Genomic DNA, 16,154 nt, shown 5'->3' with positions numbered 1-16,154 from the left:
AGTGTGTCGTTTAGAATACCTTAAAACCTCACGTATGCCTCAGTATTCAAACACGAGCACGTTTCATACTTGTATGAGTCTCGAGCTCGTGTTCCGGTCGGACGCTTCGGAACACTAGCGTGTTGTCTGAATGAACTACGCGGTAGCGTATATTACCTGCATAAAACCCGTTCTTGACGACGCAATACATCTTTGGCTGTGAAAAATGTGACATAACTTTCGTATTCATAGCGTCCGATTCTCGAAAATTAGAGCACACTTGACGTATTCATTAGTATTCGAAGAGATTCACGTCAGAAGTGGCGTCGTGCATCGCGTGTTCCAGTCGCAAACTCCCGAACAACTGAGAGTATTCGAAAATGTTGGAGTCATAAATGATCGCTATATGTTCGAAGAACATCGGATCAATTTTAGTTTCTGGGCAACCGAGGTCGAATCATGGTAATCGACGTCGATATCCATATCGACCTCCATTACTAATGAACCTCGGTTTGTCGTGTTCGATTTGTGGCAACTGAGCTCGAGAAGAATCTAGGACAGTATCGACTGATCGTGCTCGGTAGACAGACGAACCTCAGATCACAACTCGAGCTCAGTTGCCTCTGAGCTCATTGAGCAAGGGGTGCCGTTCTTTTCCGGGGGGGATCCGGGGCATGCTATTTGAACTCGATCTTTTCTTCGAGCTCGACTGAATTTTTATATCGAGCACGACTGGATTCGTGCTTGAACGTACTTTTCATCGAGCTCGATTGATAATGTTGTAATCGAGAGCGAAAGGGGGACTGGTGCGGAGGAATAAACGAAGCTCTCGCAAGGGGACTGGTATCAAGTGAGCTGCGGAGTAGACTGAGCTTTACCGAACTGCATCTTGTAAATGTACAAGAAGAGTCGAAGAAGGTAGGAAATTCTGGCATTTGTTTACCCTTTCTTAATCAGGTTACTTCTCGTAAAGGGTTTGCTACTTTTTTTATTCACATTAGACCTTTTTACCAAGTGGTTAGCAATTGTTTTTCTCACAGAATACCAGGCCAATTAGATTAACACTGAAAGCTTACACACTGCACATAATTTGGTAATATAAAATACGGAGGATGAGTATCATTGTCTAAGAATATAATGATTTTAGATGCTTGTTCATCGAAAAGGCTCTGGCAAGTGTGCTTTTTTGTCTGCCCGGCTGTTTTTGTTTTTCCCTGTGATAATTCGATTTTGTTTTTTTTTTTTGTTATTCCCTCTGATAATTCGATTTTCTGTTCTCTGTTTTTTTTAACTTTGTCAAATTCGCTACGCCAAATTTATACACGTTATTCTTTGTTTCATAATCAGCCTTAGTGAAAATTTGCTTAGTGAACGGGAAATCCCTGTGTAACTGCCTCTCTCCACCACCCAGACCGCCCTGTTCCACCACACATACAGGTAATTTATTTTAAGTAATATTAAAAAAAATCTGTTTTTCAGTCAGTGTTTTTTATTTATTTCAACCCTTCCTAGTCGTACTATTACACAGATTCATCTAAAACTTTCATGCCATAAATGCTGAGTAAGTTTTTCCAAACTTGACCTTTAAATGGCTGAACACAATTCTGTTTTATAGTTCTCATTTAAAATGGAACCTTTTCCTTAAGGCACACGTAGCATAAAACGGAACACTTCAAAATATATAGATTACGAAGCATGTGCCTTAATTCCGTGCACAAATATTTTTTTCCAGACTCTGTATAAGACCTTTGCTTTTGTACCCTTCGCAGCAAGAAAGCTTAACATTTAACTATTGTTCATGCTGATCTCAAGATGACAACAGCTTACTAAATTTGAATGTAAATTCTAAATCTACGATGAGTTGTCTGTACCATATTTATAGAAATTAATTTAAAGTCAGCCAACTTGGCTGAGTAAAAACATGTTAATCTAACTTTCTGAAAACTGGAAATTTCTTTGTTGGAAAGCAACTTAGCATTGGAGACAAGAAAAAAGCGTATACAACTTTTACATACAAAAACAAACTGAGGGAAAACTGACCTTGCAATTGTGTTTACTGGTATCTTATATGTAATATTTACTTGAAGCAGCCAAAAAATAGAGCTTTATTATTTACTGTTGCCAGTGCTGGAAATAATTTTCCTTTTTTAACAGGACATGTGTCCTTTCACATCTTCATTTAGTCAGAAAACTTATCATTTTTACCGGACATAAATTAGCATAATTTGATTAGTATAAACAATGATAGCATAGTGAATTTCATTAGCATAAACATTTACAACACAAATCATTCAAAACTTATGTTGAATGTTTTAGAAGCAAAGATATTTCACTATGTATTTCTGGAAGGACAGAACGTCTGAGAAAATAACCGTAACTGATCGTCGACACTGAGGAATGAGGAAATGTAGTCGTCATTGTGGCGTCTAAACCAGAGATTTTGGTGGCCAAAGATGAAATGTTAGCTGCGTTGGCAACCGTATTGGTCGCAATTTCGATCCCCTAAACAATGCATCTAACTCAATTTTATGGATGGACAATAACTTCAAAGAAAAAAGGCAAAATGTGTTCGATAAATGTCTGGACATTGTGTGTGATCATAATCCAAATTTGGTCGGACAAGGTCCAATGACGGACTGTTATTTCCAGCACTGGTTTCTCTTTTTTAATTGGTAAATGTAATTCCAAAAATCAAGGGAAAGGAAAAATTTCTTCCTTAATATTAACAATAAATCTTGTAAATAAAATTGAAAGCAAATTGTAATACATTTCAGACAAAACAATATAAATTTATGCGCAGATATTGGATTTCGCTCTTTGCTCCTTAGAACAATTCAATCACATGTGATTGCATATATGTTACTCCAATGTTTTTCACTGTTCTTTTTTTGATTTTTTTCTTTGAGAACCTGTTCTCTTATCCTTCTTCCTTTTCCTGACATTTGTTGTATGAGCTTGCTGTTCTTCCTTGACTCCTTTACCTTTCATTTCTTCTTCAACTTGTTCTTGCGCTTCTTTATGTTCTTGTGTTTCTTTGTTTTCTTGCACTTCTTTATTTTCTTGTACTTCTTTGTTTTCTTGCACTTCCTTGTTTTCTTGTTCTTCTTTGTTTTCTTGCACTTCGTTGTTTTCTTGCACTTCTTTGTTTTCTTGTGCTTCTTTGTTTTCTTCCACTTTGTTTTCTCGCGCTTCTTTGTTTTCTTGTGCTTCTTTGTTTTCTTGCACTTCTTTGTTTTCTTGTGCTTCTTTGTTGTCTTGTATGCAATCATCATCTTGGTTCACACCCTTCTTTACTTTTTTAGATTTTTTTATAGTTGTTTTAGAGGCTTTTCCTTTTTCACGTTTGGTTTCTCTGCTGGCATGCTTTTCCTTTCTTCTTTCCTTCATTCTTTCTTTTACTTTCCATTTTTTTCTGGGCTTTTCTTTTCGTGCTTCATCTGTTGATAATACACATATTCAAGTTCGTAAATGTAGTTGACTTCAGATATTTTGTTTTACATGTAGATTCACACACTTTCACTCTTGACAGAAGTTAAATTGCCTGTTTGCATTACTGTTAACAGCGTGGATTATAAAACCATAACAATTTGATATAGCATCTTCCTTGCAATAAGCTTCCCCCTTCTAATATGTGCTTCCCCATGAGTTTGTTTTTATTTATTTTATCATTCAGTGCCTCTGTTACAATAAGTGCCCCTTCCAATTAACACCTTCATGGCAAAAGTGACATTCAAGACACTGACTGTGACATACAAAAGACTGATTATACAGATGTCTGCTTTGATTAGACTGAAGTCAGCTTTCGTGTCTGAGCATAATGTTGAAGATCATTAATGTCAGGGCTCCTTTTGTTACAGTTGTTGAGTTAGAGAATTTTTGATTATCACTGACATAACTTGCATTGATTAATGTTACTGTATATTCATGTTCAAAAAGAAATTAGCATCTTGTCTCCAAAGGTTGCTCTCCATGAAGCCAATGAAAGTAATGTTGTGCTGGCCTGTCACTAAATGGAATCATTACAGGTTTAACATATGTTTTGCATTGGCCTGTCCCACCAGTATCAGCATAAAAATTAATAATAACTCAAATTTTTCTTACCAACAACTGTGGCAGACAATCTTTCTTCTTTGGGTTGAGGTACATTTCCCCTGAAGGAGACCTGCAAGTAAATATAGGGAAGGGAAGTGTGCTGCTCAAAGGACTCATGTGTAACTTGCTTTGGATGATGGAAACTCTAGCTGTTGTATCCATCATTTATGGCAAGTTACACATGAGTCCTTTGAGCAGTACACTTCCCTCCATATTTTAAACACTTTGTAGATGTCACTTGCATTAACCTGCATATTAGTGTTGTTGTTAATGTTAGAGTTACTGTTAGTGTTATAGGCAAGTACCAGCCATGTGACAACTACGGACTAAAAATAATCCCACACAAATATGCCTCTATCCCATTTTTCCTACTTTTTATGTATAACACACAACTCTTTCAAGTTTCTTTTAATTTTATGATATTCATTGTACCAAATGTTCATAAATTGTTTTTTTTCTGACACCGCAAAGATACAGTAAAGTCAATCTTCTCCAAGTATCGTGGCTCTAGAGAGCCTCGTCCCTGGAGAGATACAGTTAGAGTCAGTTTAGTATCGTGGCTCTAGAAAGCCTCGTCCCTGGAGAGATCCAGTAGAGTCAGTCTACTCCAAGTATCGTCGCTCTAGAGAGCCTCGTCCCTGGAGAGGTACAGTAGAGTCAATCTACTCCAAGTATTGTGGCTCTAAAGAGCCTCGTCCCTGGAGAGGTACAGTAGAGTCAGTTTACTCCAAGTATCGTGGCTCTAGAGAGCCTCGTCCCTGGAGAGATACAGTAGAGTCAGTCTACTCCAAGTATCGTCGCTCTAGAGAGCCTCGTCCCTGGAGAGATACAGTAGAGTCAGTCTACTCCAAGTATCGTGGCTCTAGAGAGCCTCGTCCCTGGAGAGGTACAGTAGAGTCAGTCTACTCCAAGTATTGTGGCTCTAGAGAGCCTCGTCCCTGGAGAGATACAGTAGAGTCAGTCTACTCCAAGTATCGTGGCTCAAGAGAGCCTCGTCCCTGGAGAGGTACAGTAGAGTCAGTCTACTCCAAGTATCGTGGCTCTAGAGAGCCTCGTCCCTGGAGAGATACAGTAGAGTCAGTCTACTCCAAGTATCGTGGCTCTAGAGAGCCTCGTTCCTGGAGAGATACAGTAGAGTCAATCTACTCCAAGTATCGTGGCTCAAGAGAGCCTCGTCCCTCGCGAGATAGAGTAGAGTCAGTTTACTCCAAGTATCGTGGCTCTAGAGAGCCTTGTCCCTGGAGAGATACAGTAGAGTCGGTCTACTCCAAGTGTCGTGGCTCTAGGGAGCCTCGTCCCTGGAGAGATACAGTAGAGTCAGTCTGCTCCAAGTATCGTGGCTCCAGAGAGCCTCGTCCTTGGAGAGATACAGTAGAGTCAGTGTACTCCAAGTATCGTGGCTCTAGAGAGCCTCGTCCCTGGAGAGATACAGTAGAGTCGGTCTACTCCAAGTATCGTCGCTCTAGAGAGCCTCGTCCCTGGAGAGGTACAGTAGAGTCAGTCTACTCCAAGTATCGTGGCTCTAGAGAGCCTCGTCCCTGGAGAGATACAGTAGAGTCAGTCTGCTCTAAGTATTGTGGCTCTAGAGAGCTTCGTCCCTGGAGAGATACAGTCGAGTCAGTCTACTCCAAGTGTTGTTGCTCTAGAGAGCCTCGTCCCTGGAGAGATACAGTAGAGTCAGTCTGCTCCAAGTGTAGTGGTTCTAGAGAGCCTCGTCCCTGGAGAGATAAAGTAGAGTCAGTCTACTCCAATTATGGTGGCTCTAGAGAGCCTCGTCCCTGGAGAGATACAGTAGAGTCGGTCTACTCCAAGTATCGTCGCTCTAGAGAGCCTCGTCCCTGGAGAGGTACAGTAGAGTCAGTCTACTCCAAGTATCGTGGCTCTAGAGAGCCTCGTCCCTGGAGAGATACAGTAGAGTCAGTCTGCTCTAAGTATTGTGGCTCTAGAGAGCTTCGTCCCTGGAGAGATACAGTCGAGTCAGTCTACTCCAAGTGTTGTTGCTCTAGAGAGCCTCGTCCCTGGAGAGATACAGTAGAGTCAGTCTGCTCCAAGTGTAGTGGTTCTAGAGAGCCTCGTCCCTGGAGAGATAAAGTAGAGTCAGTCTACTCCAATTATGGTGGCTCTAGAGAGCCTCGTCCCTGGAGAGATACAGTAGAGTCGGTCTACTCCAAGTATCGTGGCTCTAGAGAGCCTCGTCCCTGGAGAGATACAGTAGAGTCAGTCTGCTCCAAGTGTAGTGGTTCTAGAGAGCCTCGTCCCTGGAGAGATAAAGTAGAGTCAGTCTACTCCAATTATGGTGGCTCTAGAGAGCCTCGTCCCTGGAGAGATACAGTAGAGTCGGTCTACTCCAAGTATCGTGGCTCTAGAGAGCCTCGTCCCTGGAGAGATACAGTAGCGTCAGTGTACTCCAAGTATCGTGGCTCTAGAGAGCCTCGTCCCTGGAGAGATACAGTAGAGTCAGTCTGCTCTAAGTATGGTGGCTCTAGAGAGCCTCGTCCCTGGAGAGATACAGTAGAGTCAGTCTGCTCTAAGTATGGTGGCTCTAGAAAGCCTCGTCCCTGGAGAGATACAGTAGAGTCAGTGTACTCCAAGTATTGTGGCTCTAGAGAGCCTCGTCCCTGGAGAGATACAGTAGAGTCAGTCTGCTCTAAGTATGGTGGCTCTAGAAAGCCTCGTCCCTGGAGAGATACAGTAGAGTCAGTGTACTCCAAGTATCGTGGCTCTAGAGAGCCTCGTCCCTGGAGAGATACAGTAGAGTCAGTCTGCTCTAAGTATGGTGGCTCTAGAAAGCCTTGTCCCTGGAGAGATACAGTAGAGCCAGTCTACTCCAAGTATCGTGGCTCTAGAGAGCCTCGTCCCTGGAGAGATACAGTAGAGTCAGTTTACTCCAAGTATCGTGGCTCAAGAGAGCCTCGTCCCTGGAGAGATACAGTAGAGTCAGTTTACTCCAAGTATCGTGGCTCTAGAGAGCCTTGTCCCTGGAGAGATACAGTTAGAGTCGGTCTACTCCAAGTATCGTGACTCTATAGAGAGCCTCGTCCCTGGAGGGAAATGGTCAGTTGGTCAAGTGAAGTCAGTATAGTCAGTTTTAGGTCAGGTAAGGTCATTTTTGTCAGGCTTAAGAGCTCATAATGTCCAATAGCAAATTTACAATGATTACAATAGAAGAGTTGTGGTCATACAATCCTTACAATTCCCATTAAGTTACATAAACTTGTCTGTTGCCCGGCCATTATTACTGGTGAAATGCTTATTTTGTTTAATTTATACTTAAACATTTGTCAAAGTTCAGTTTAACAAAGATTTTTAAAATGTTGTTTTTAAGATTTTTTAAAATGTTATTTTAGAGTTTAGTTACCTTACCTTTTCTAGTTTTATTTTTCAGTTCAGTTTAACAAATATTTTTTCAATGTTGTTGAGTAATATTTTATAGTTTTAAGTTACTTCACCTTTAAACATCATAATAGTTTTATTTTTCATTTAGCTCCAGTGTTTCAGGAATTTTTACATGCATTATAGAGGCCTCTTGAGCAGACCTTACATATTTACATGAATATTTAGCTAATAGAGCTGCAAATATGAGGTTTTGACGTGTAATAATAGGCATAAGCTGTGCACCATCTTCCCAGTAGGATTTTACACCCCTAAAAATTACTCGCTATTCGTGTTAATATTCCCTACCTGGGTAGCCAGAAGTTCTTTGACATCCTCTTCTTCCTACATAGTTTTTAGAAATACAGGATTAAAACTGATATAAATCTCTCTTTTTTTTAAATAAGGTTCAACTTGTGAAACCAAAATACATGCATGAAACATATTTTGTTATATACCTCCCAAATCGGATACATTTCTGATTGGAGGAGGACGGGTCACGTGTCATGGGTCAAAACCCGCTAACTACCTTGGGCGAACAAAACTAATTAATTAAGGCCAAGACAACATGAAATTTTGCCTAACAGGGAATCAGTTCGAATCATTGAAACTGTGTCATATTTGTGCATCTGCTGCCGTCAAGGAAGTATTTTTTATTAAGAGATTTTTTTCCCGTCTTTTAGTTGAGAGGTAGAACAAAATACTTAGTGACTGACCCCAAAGGAAATGGTGAGTTTTGTTTCTTGTTGAACGCATTGTTCCCCTCGGCTTCGGCTTGGGGTCTATAAGGAACAAAACTCACCATCTCCAGTGGAGGGGGGAGTGGGTTACAATGAAGTGTTTGCAACAATCTTGAAAATGAAATTAGGGTAAGGAGTTTGTGTCCAATCAAAGGTTAAGTCAAAATGAAACTGCTTGCAAAGGAAAACCCATGTTGTTGAATTTTGATCACAGCCTTGTAGTATACCTCTCCAAGCCCATAAAGATTCTCCTTTCCTTAACATTTTGAAACCTCTTGACTATTTTAATCTATGACCATACCACAGCAACTCTTTTTCTTTTATTAGTACACTGGGGAGAGGGGGGGGGGGGGGGGAGGGGAGTGGGATTTCTGGGCTAGCTATCGACACTCATGCAGTCAGGTATTGTTTGATTTCTTTGGGGAAGCAAATTGCCATCCTCCCAGTACGATGGTGCCCATGTGTCTATGATCCAGTAAGAGATTAAATGAATCATCTTTCATGTTTATTCATACAGCTGTATTCCCCTTGCACTTGGGCCGTACTATATATACAGCAAATGATAAAAACAATTGGTCGTTTCGTTACAGCATGGACCTGCAGCTTGGCTAGGAAGAGTTAATAGTTATCTACAATATCCAAGTGCTCTTTTGATATATGAGCAGTATAAAATTACATTTAACTTGTACATCATGTTGTATAATTTATATTTCAATATGTACTACTTACTCTCTCGTATATATCCAGAACCTCTTGTTCTGTTATGGGATGTTCATGTAAAATCACTTCCTGTCTTCTTTGAAGGGTGAAGTGTAGTGGTAGAGCTTCAATCGAGCCTGCCCAGTCATACACTTCCTGTCATTCACATAGACCAAAACAGTATCTCAATATAAATATGTATAATATCAAACTAGTAACAAGTGCCAGCAGATTAAAAGGGCAAGGTAAAAAAAAAATGCGGTACATACATTTGATAAACTTTAAAAGTTGGAAACTCAAATGTGAAAGTGGCTAGAAGCAGAGCTTTGTTTTGCCACAGATTGAAGAGTTTTCAACTTTGACTAAAATGGTTATATCCCTGCATGTGTCTCTTCACACAAATTCTTTTACATTACTGTTCTGGGGGTTTGCTTAAAATACAAATAGTATTGCACATTATGTACATTAATTAAATTTACTGTAGTTTTTCAGTGTATACCTGGAACAAGGCAGTTCTTTTGAACTTGCGGTGAAATTTGAGGTTGCCAAAGCGAAGAATTATGATGTACCCCTTTTGAGGCTCTGGTGGCACACGATTGGCCCTATCCTCTCTTATCTAAGGAGTCGAAAAACATACTGTCATATTTAGTCATCGCATTTGGGGTACAAAATGATATTAGATACAAATGATATTACAAAAATTACTACTACAAATGCAATACATGTAGATAGAAAAAAATATTTCAAACAAAATTAACATATATACACCTTTGACCCAATTTTTTGGATTCTAAAGTAATGCTCCTCAATACAATCAATCAAAAACCAAAAATATCCTGTTTCATATGATTCCAACGATTGAAGAACTTTTATTTATCATGTGTAGCAGGCTTTTTTCCTAGTAAGTTTAGAGTTTGTGTTTGTGGCTGAATCAGTCATGTCAGTTTTTCAATCACCTGTACTTTATTGTTCCCTCCTTCCTAGAATGGCTTATTTCAGTATTTTGGTGACTAGTAGGCCAATTGAGCTGAGATGGCCGGCATATCATTATGTATACCTCGAGAGAAATACAGTTTTTAATATTTTTATTTGATACTCTGGGACATACTGTATGTGCTTTGGCATCACAGTCTTGATTCAAATGGCATTTCACTGGCGTGGACTGGTCCTTCTGATAAAGCAAAATAATTTAATCCATTTACAATGAACAGTTGTTGTGTTTTTGGTGGCATAAAAATAGTAACATTGACACAACACTCATGAGTTTTTGCAGAAATCTTTATACCTATATGTAATATATGCCAATTGATGTGAGTTGACACATGAATGTGTATACCTCAAGATAAATACATTGTTTATCAGTTTTATTTGAAACTCATTGCCTTACCCTGTAGGTTTTGACATCATAGTCCTCATCAGTATCATCATCTGATTTTCCTGGCATAGACTGTTCCTTCTGATAAAGCAAAAAAAGGAATGCATAATTATAGAATAAACAATTGTTGTGTTTTGCTGGAATTTATAAAATAGTAACATTAACACAACTGTGAATGTTTATATGTAATATAAAAATCACTGGATTAATAGTTTAGCATTTACCTTCTTGTCACTTGCAAGGGATTGCTTGAGTTCCAACTCCTGCTCTTCTCTTATTTGAACTCTTTCCCTGTCAGAAAAATGCTTTGTTATACCACATGCAGCAGATATAATTTGTCTGTTACACATCAAGAATGTAGAAGCACATTCCTGACTTAACAACAACAACAATAACCGACCCCTTTCAGACAGTTCATATCAGAGACTTGGCTGTTAATGTAACCTAAACAAGGAACACTACATGTCTTTGTGCTAAAGAAAAACCTTACACATTTTCAAGAAAGGACTGGGTGGGTGGAAAGACTGATGCTTTCAATGGAAGGAACAAAACTTGAACCCTGAGCACCCAAAATTTTTTTGAGAACATCACTTCTTTTGTGAGCTCAGGCAGAAATTTTTGGTAGAGATTTCAATAACAAGCATTGCTGTAATAGTGAAATGTTCCATATTAAAATACCTGGTGATCCCTTGGCTCTACTAAGACTAAATTAAACATGTCCTTGACTGCATATTAAAAGCCGTTATGTGTCTTTGTCATGATTAATGTCTCAAAATTTTGGCAAACAGGCACAATAAGTAAGCATGAGCTTAAACTTACCAGCAGGATTTATTTGGTATGCTTACTAGCAGATTTAGCAAGTATAGTGTGTGGTTTGCTACATGACCATTACTGTATTGTAATCTTACCATTCAGTTTTTAGGGCTTGTAGTGATGTTGTCCCTTGTGCTAGGGCATCCCTGACCTCATTAAAGGTGACATTTTTCAGGCTCTCGCCTATGTTAAAAGTTAAATTATGTAAAGGAAACCATACATGTGGAATTAACAACTTAAGCGACTTTCTGGTATTACTAAAAAGAAAAGCTATTAGCATATCATAGTAACTTGAAATGCATGTCCATTTTCCATGTAGCTATAATCTTGTGCAATCTGTTTTCAGCGTTGTGAAAACTGTTTTTTTTTTTAATTACATATTTCTTTGCATAATTTTCTGCTTGATTGTGTGGAAAATAACTTTCTGTATGTTAATGCACTCAAACTGAATTGTAAGTTAATGTAATTTATTACTAAAATGTGTAACTGCAACTCTTAACAGATGGCCATTGAAGGATAAGGTCACTCCAGAAAGCCTGTTGTCTTTGAACTCACCTATAGCAAGTAAACATTCAGCGTTTCCACCCACCGAAGTTTTAGCCCTTGAAGTGCCCGCTATCCTGAAGAAATTAGTCTTGAAAGATTGGCTTTGGAGGCTGCCATTTTGAAACTGTTTTGGCAGCCAGGCCAGGCATGTTTGGCTCAAAACAGTATGGCTCAAAGGCAGTTAAAAGGCTCTTCGGAAGCTACTTGGACGAAGTCTCCTGAACGGAATGAAAACACAAAAACACGGCCTGGCTGCTGCATACTGTTCCTGAATTTTGGGCTTCTTTGGAGATTAATTTCACAAGGAAAACCTGCACTTTAGAGGCTGAAACTTCGGTGCGTGGCTAACCCTAACCCTAACCTTTGACAGAAAAAAATACATTTTTTGGAGTGCCCTTCTCCTCTAAGTGCTACTCACTGAACACAATATGTATCGCATACCAATTATTTAATATTGATGAGAACTTACCAGAAAAACGTTCTACAAGGTTTGGCTTTGATGTTGTGGGTGACAAGATGAAGACCCCTGTTTCCTGGCTCTTGGAGCCAAATTTTTGTAACACTACCAAAAGAAATGTTATCACCAAAAATAAATCAGTTGACCAAGGTTTTTAAAAACAAATTATTTCCAGTCTCCTTTAGAAAGTTTACAAATGAATGTAAATTCTTGTTTCGTGTTTGTATTTGTCAAGTTCAGGGTTAACATGCACTTGGCATTACACCTTTTAGCAACCATTGGCACATTTCACATGCATTTCATTGCTGAAAATTATCATAAATATTAAACACATTTAAGAGACATCAATCCTTGCTCCTTTTTCCTATAATTCTACTCTATTCTAAATTAATTAAAACATTTCACTAACATGAAATTTAATAAATAGCAGTAAGCTTATTGAAAAATTAACTTACTCTTTACTTGATAAATACCTTGTCTGCCACTCTTAGATCCTGCTTTAGCGATCCAATAGTAGATGTTTTGAGCATTTCCCAGTAAGCTAAAAAATCTACAGAGAAGAAGAAGAAGAGATTGATATACAAGATGAAAATTCAACACCATTTTTTTTTTCTTACATTTTAGTGTCTCTTACATTTTCTTTGCTCAGTGATGCTTGATCATATGAATACACTTTGAAAACAACTACAGTGTAATGCCAGACTTTGCCGTTAACTGAGCTTGTGCACCCAAACATGGCAGATAGTTCCTGAATGAAATTTTCATTTACATGAAAGTCAACACTACAACTCCATGACATTTGAAAGCACAGGGTAGAATTTTTTGAATGACTTCTGTTGCAAGCCATTATTGCACACTTTAAAGTCTGTCAGGTCCTCTTGATTTTTGTTCATTGCCTGAAATTTTAATGTCATGTACACACAACAATATACAGTCATGTCTGTTTTGGATACTGTGATAATAGTACAACCCCCTAAAATGTGCAAAAAAAGGAATGTTTTTGTAACTTATTTTTTAAGGGCCACTTGCCTCACCTACCCAGCAATGGAGTTCATACGCTTCTTCAACCACCCCAGCACTACATTAATAGATTTCTGTTACTAACAGTCTCTTAGTATTGTGTGTCCAACAGACAAAAATAAATGACCTCTGAGGGCCACGTTTTTACCAGGAACTAGGATTTCGCATAATTGAAGCTCTTTTCCCAATATTCTAACCCTTCTAACCCCAGTAGTCCTCCATCTTAGACTCTCGACACAAAAAAAGAAATATCCATCTATCAATGAACTTAAAATTTAAAAAATGATGTTGTTGTTTATCACTTTCATCCAGGAATATGAATGACAAGTAACAGCAAGGGACAAATACATGTACATGTACCTTTGAACATGACGAATGTCATCTCCCTCTTTGAGGATGACCAAGACCATCAGCTGCTGATCAATCCTCCCTTGGTGGCACATCTGGAACCATTTACATGTAAGCAGATTTAAGTTAGCAAAAATCCAATGCTACATGTATGATAAATTTATATTTTAAATATGCATATTTTACATGGAGCTAGCCAAGAGGGTGTGCACAAACTTATTATTTGCAGGTCATTCTGAATAGCAACATCTTTTTTCAACATGAACAATGCCTGACCCAGTTGAAATTTTGTCCACATGACCAGTAACTGTACGGGAATAAATTATTGCGAATTATTCCAAAGGAAAAAGTTGTGCTTCGCCTACCCTCTTTGTAACATCGCTATAATGTCCAGTTTATTTGGATTACATAGTAAATGACTCTGCTTGTATGCTATATCGGTATTCTTAGCCATTTACCCTTAGCTTACACAGACCTATATTTATGTAGCCTGGCCCATGCAGATTTGATGGGGAATTAAAGTAACCACAACAGTGAGAATCTCGCGATACTTCAATTTTTTTTTCATGTTTATTGGTCTAAACTATCCTGAACCAAACATTGCATTCGAAAAATGAAAATTTAAAAAATCAGGCGCTGCGGTTCACATTCTCCAGACAAAACAGAATGTGATTGTTTCGTATTGTTTTTTCAGAGGACAGTAATTATGGTTATCCAAAAAAGGAATCCCTGCGCAAAGTTATTGCACTGCTTTGTAATCTGTTTGCTTAGTGACATTCACATTCCCTTTGCTGTTTTGGTTTTCTCAAACTCCCTGATATCACCCTGTTACGGTTGCACGTTTTCAATTTTTGGTGTGATGTTGGCTTATAAGACAACCACAACGAAAACACAGTCATCTAATTTTAAAGTATCATTTGGTCACAAACCTCGTCAAAAGAGAGATTTAAAAAAAATGGCAAGGGCTGGTGGAGATCGTCATTTGTCAGCTCTCTTTCGCATAAGAGTACCTCCTGCACCCTGTCCAGTTTGTGGGATGGCACTAAAGTAGCAATTTGAAATTATTAAATTGTAGCCTGTTAATGACAGTATATGATTTTGTAAAACAATAAAGACTAAGAGATAGTTTTTTATTGATTATCAGATCAAACAATTTAAAAAATGTTGTGCCCTCTTTAAACTGCCGTGTAAGAAAAAAACATTTTTATATCCTTCCACAAGAGGAATAAAATGGATCACTTGTCTTTTGAATTATGAAATGAATGAAGTCCTGACTTGTAAAAGGCTTATATAACTGACTGAGTTGTACCTTTCACGTATAAAATAAACTGATATGCTAATATACATGTATATTTCATTTTCTTTGATTAATTTTTGTTCCGTTCTTTAAAAAGTACATTGAACAGTATATTGCGATCAAAATTGAAGTAAAATTTAGCATACCTTTCCCATTTTTCAAATCCACTGCACCGAGAGGACACAGATTCTCCTCAATAGTCCCAGCTAAAAGTTGATTGCATGTAAATGACTTTATTTTTTTGTAAGAAAAAATACAGGGTCTCTACAGACATAATAGAGTTATATTTGTTTCAATTCTTATGACCATACTTGGAAAAAAAGTAGGCGATACAAAATTAATATTAAATGGTAGAATTTGAAAGAAAGAATAATTATGACATCTGTGTGAACTTAGAAATTACAATATACCTGTTTCAAGAGGTTCTGTGCTAGCTGATAGATAATCTAAATGTGGTAAGAGAAAACAATATCACTTAGAACAATGACATTATTAAAACATTTTTTTCATTGGTGTTAATTTAATTTTTTTATAACAATTTCAAAGTCTTTATTATAAATAGACACTCCTTGGAATTTAACCATGAAGAACCCCAAAAAGCTCACTTTTTTGTCTTCGCCCATAGCAAGTAAACATTCAGCAAACTGAAGTTTCAGCCTGTGAAGTGCCTGCTATCCTGATGAAGTTCGACTCGAAAGAAGTGACTCACAGGCTGTCATTTTGAACTGCACTTTTGAACAGGCTAAGTTTATGTGATGTCATTCCATCCGCAACTGACTTTGCATTCTTCAAAAGGCCAGCAAGATGTATTTTTTCCACGCGATTATCACCCATTTGGACAAAATCTCTTGTACTTGAAATCATGAAAACGTGGCGTGGCTGCTGAGTACTGTTCAAAATGGTGGCAGCGATGTCGAATTTTGGGCTCCATTGGAGATGAATTTCATAAGGAAAACTGGCACTTTAGAGGCTGAAACTTCGGTGAGTGGCTAAACTTAGTGCAAGGTTTTTATTAGCATTGACCAAAAAAAAAAAAATTTCTTGAGTGACCTTCTGTTTTAAACCACAACACAATTATTCCCACGAGATACCTTGCTGCTCATCAGGGTGTATTTCTACTATCTCCTCATCACTGTCTGCTGAAATGTATGAATAATCAATTCACATCTCATCATAATGACTACTTGTAACCATAGCCTTCCACTTTAGAAAATATATGTAGCCTTGAGCTAGGTTGGCAAACAAGTAATTTGTTGATTACTCCAAGGAATGACTTTTATGTGAAAGTCTTGCTACACTTATTTCAGATAAAAATTGTTATTTGTCAAGTAAATATACATTTTGTGTACACAGATCCATAAAATTTAAACAGAGTAAAAAAAATGCTGTTGTCATCGCATGTAAATCAACAAACAA

General features: G+C 38.0%; 1 protein-coding gene across 1 annotated transcript; it reads right to left on the bottom strand.

The window, feature by feature from the left end:
• Nucleotides 1-1,207: 1,207 nt before the first annotated feature.
• LOC110044332 (uncharacterized) lies at nt 1,208-16,091 on the bottom strand. Its single transcript, XM_089273520.1, has 13 exons — nt 14,885-16,091; nt 13,454-13,536; nt 12,547-12,623; nt 12,086-12,178; nt 11,166-11,253; nt 10,482-10,548; nt 10,270-10,338; nt 9,991-10,053; nt 9,382-9,498; nt 8,913-9,038; nt 7,753-7,788; nt 4,081-4,141; nt 1,208-3,416 (listed from the first exon to the last, which is right to left on the bottom strand). Exons 1-13 carry the CDS (start codon nt 14,891-14,893, stop codon nt 2,854-2,856), a joined length of 1,452 nt encoding a protein of 483 aa, XP_089129646.1. The 5' UTR covers nt 14,894-16,091; the 3' UTR covers nt 1,208-2,853.
• Nucleotides 16,092-16,154: the final 63 nt, after the last annotated feature.

This window comes from Orbicella faveolata, unplaced genomic scaffold (genome assembly GCF_042242905.1).
Source record: "Orbicella faveolata isolate gen_17 unplaced genomic scaffold, um_ofav_v1 contig_35, whole genome shotgun sequence".
Taxonomy (NCBI): domain Eukaryota; kingdom Metazoa; phylum Cnidaria; class Anthozoa; order Scleractinia; family Merulinidae; genus Orbicella; species Orbicella faveolata.
The sequence above is the reverse complement of the archived record's forward strand: the minus strand, read 5'-3'. Positions and strand labels throughout refer to the sequence as shown.

Excerpts from the sequence above, each read along its gene's own strand:
- LOC110044332 (XM_089273520.1), bottom strand. Across the intron at positions 10,549-11,165 it reads CAAGCCCTAAAAACTGAATG|GGAAAGAGTTCAAATAAGAG; the intron begins GTAAGATTACAA and ends TTTTTCTGACAG. Across the intron at positions 10,339-10,481 it reads CCCTTGCAAGTGACAAGAAG|AAGGAACAGTCTATGCCAGG; the intron begins GTAAATGCTAAA and ends TTGCTTTATCAG.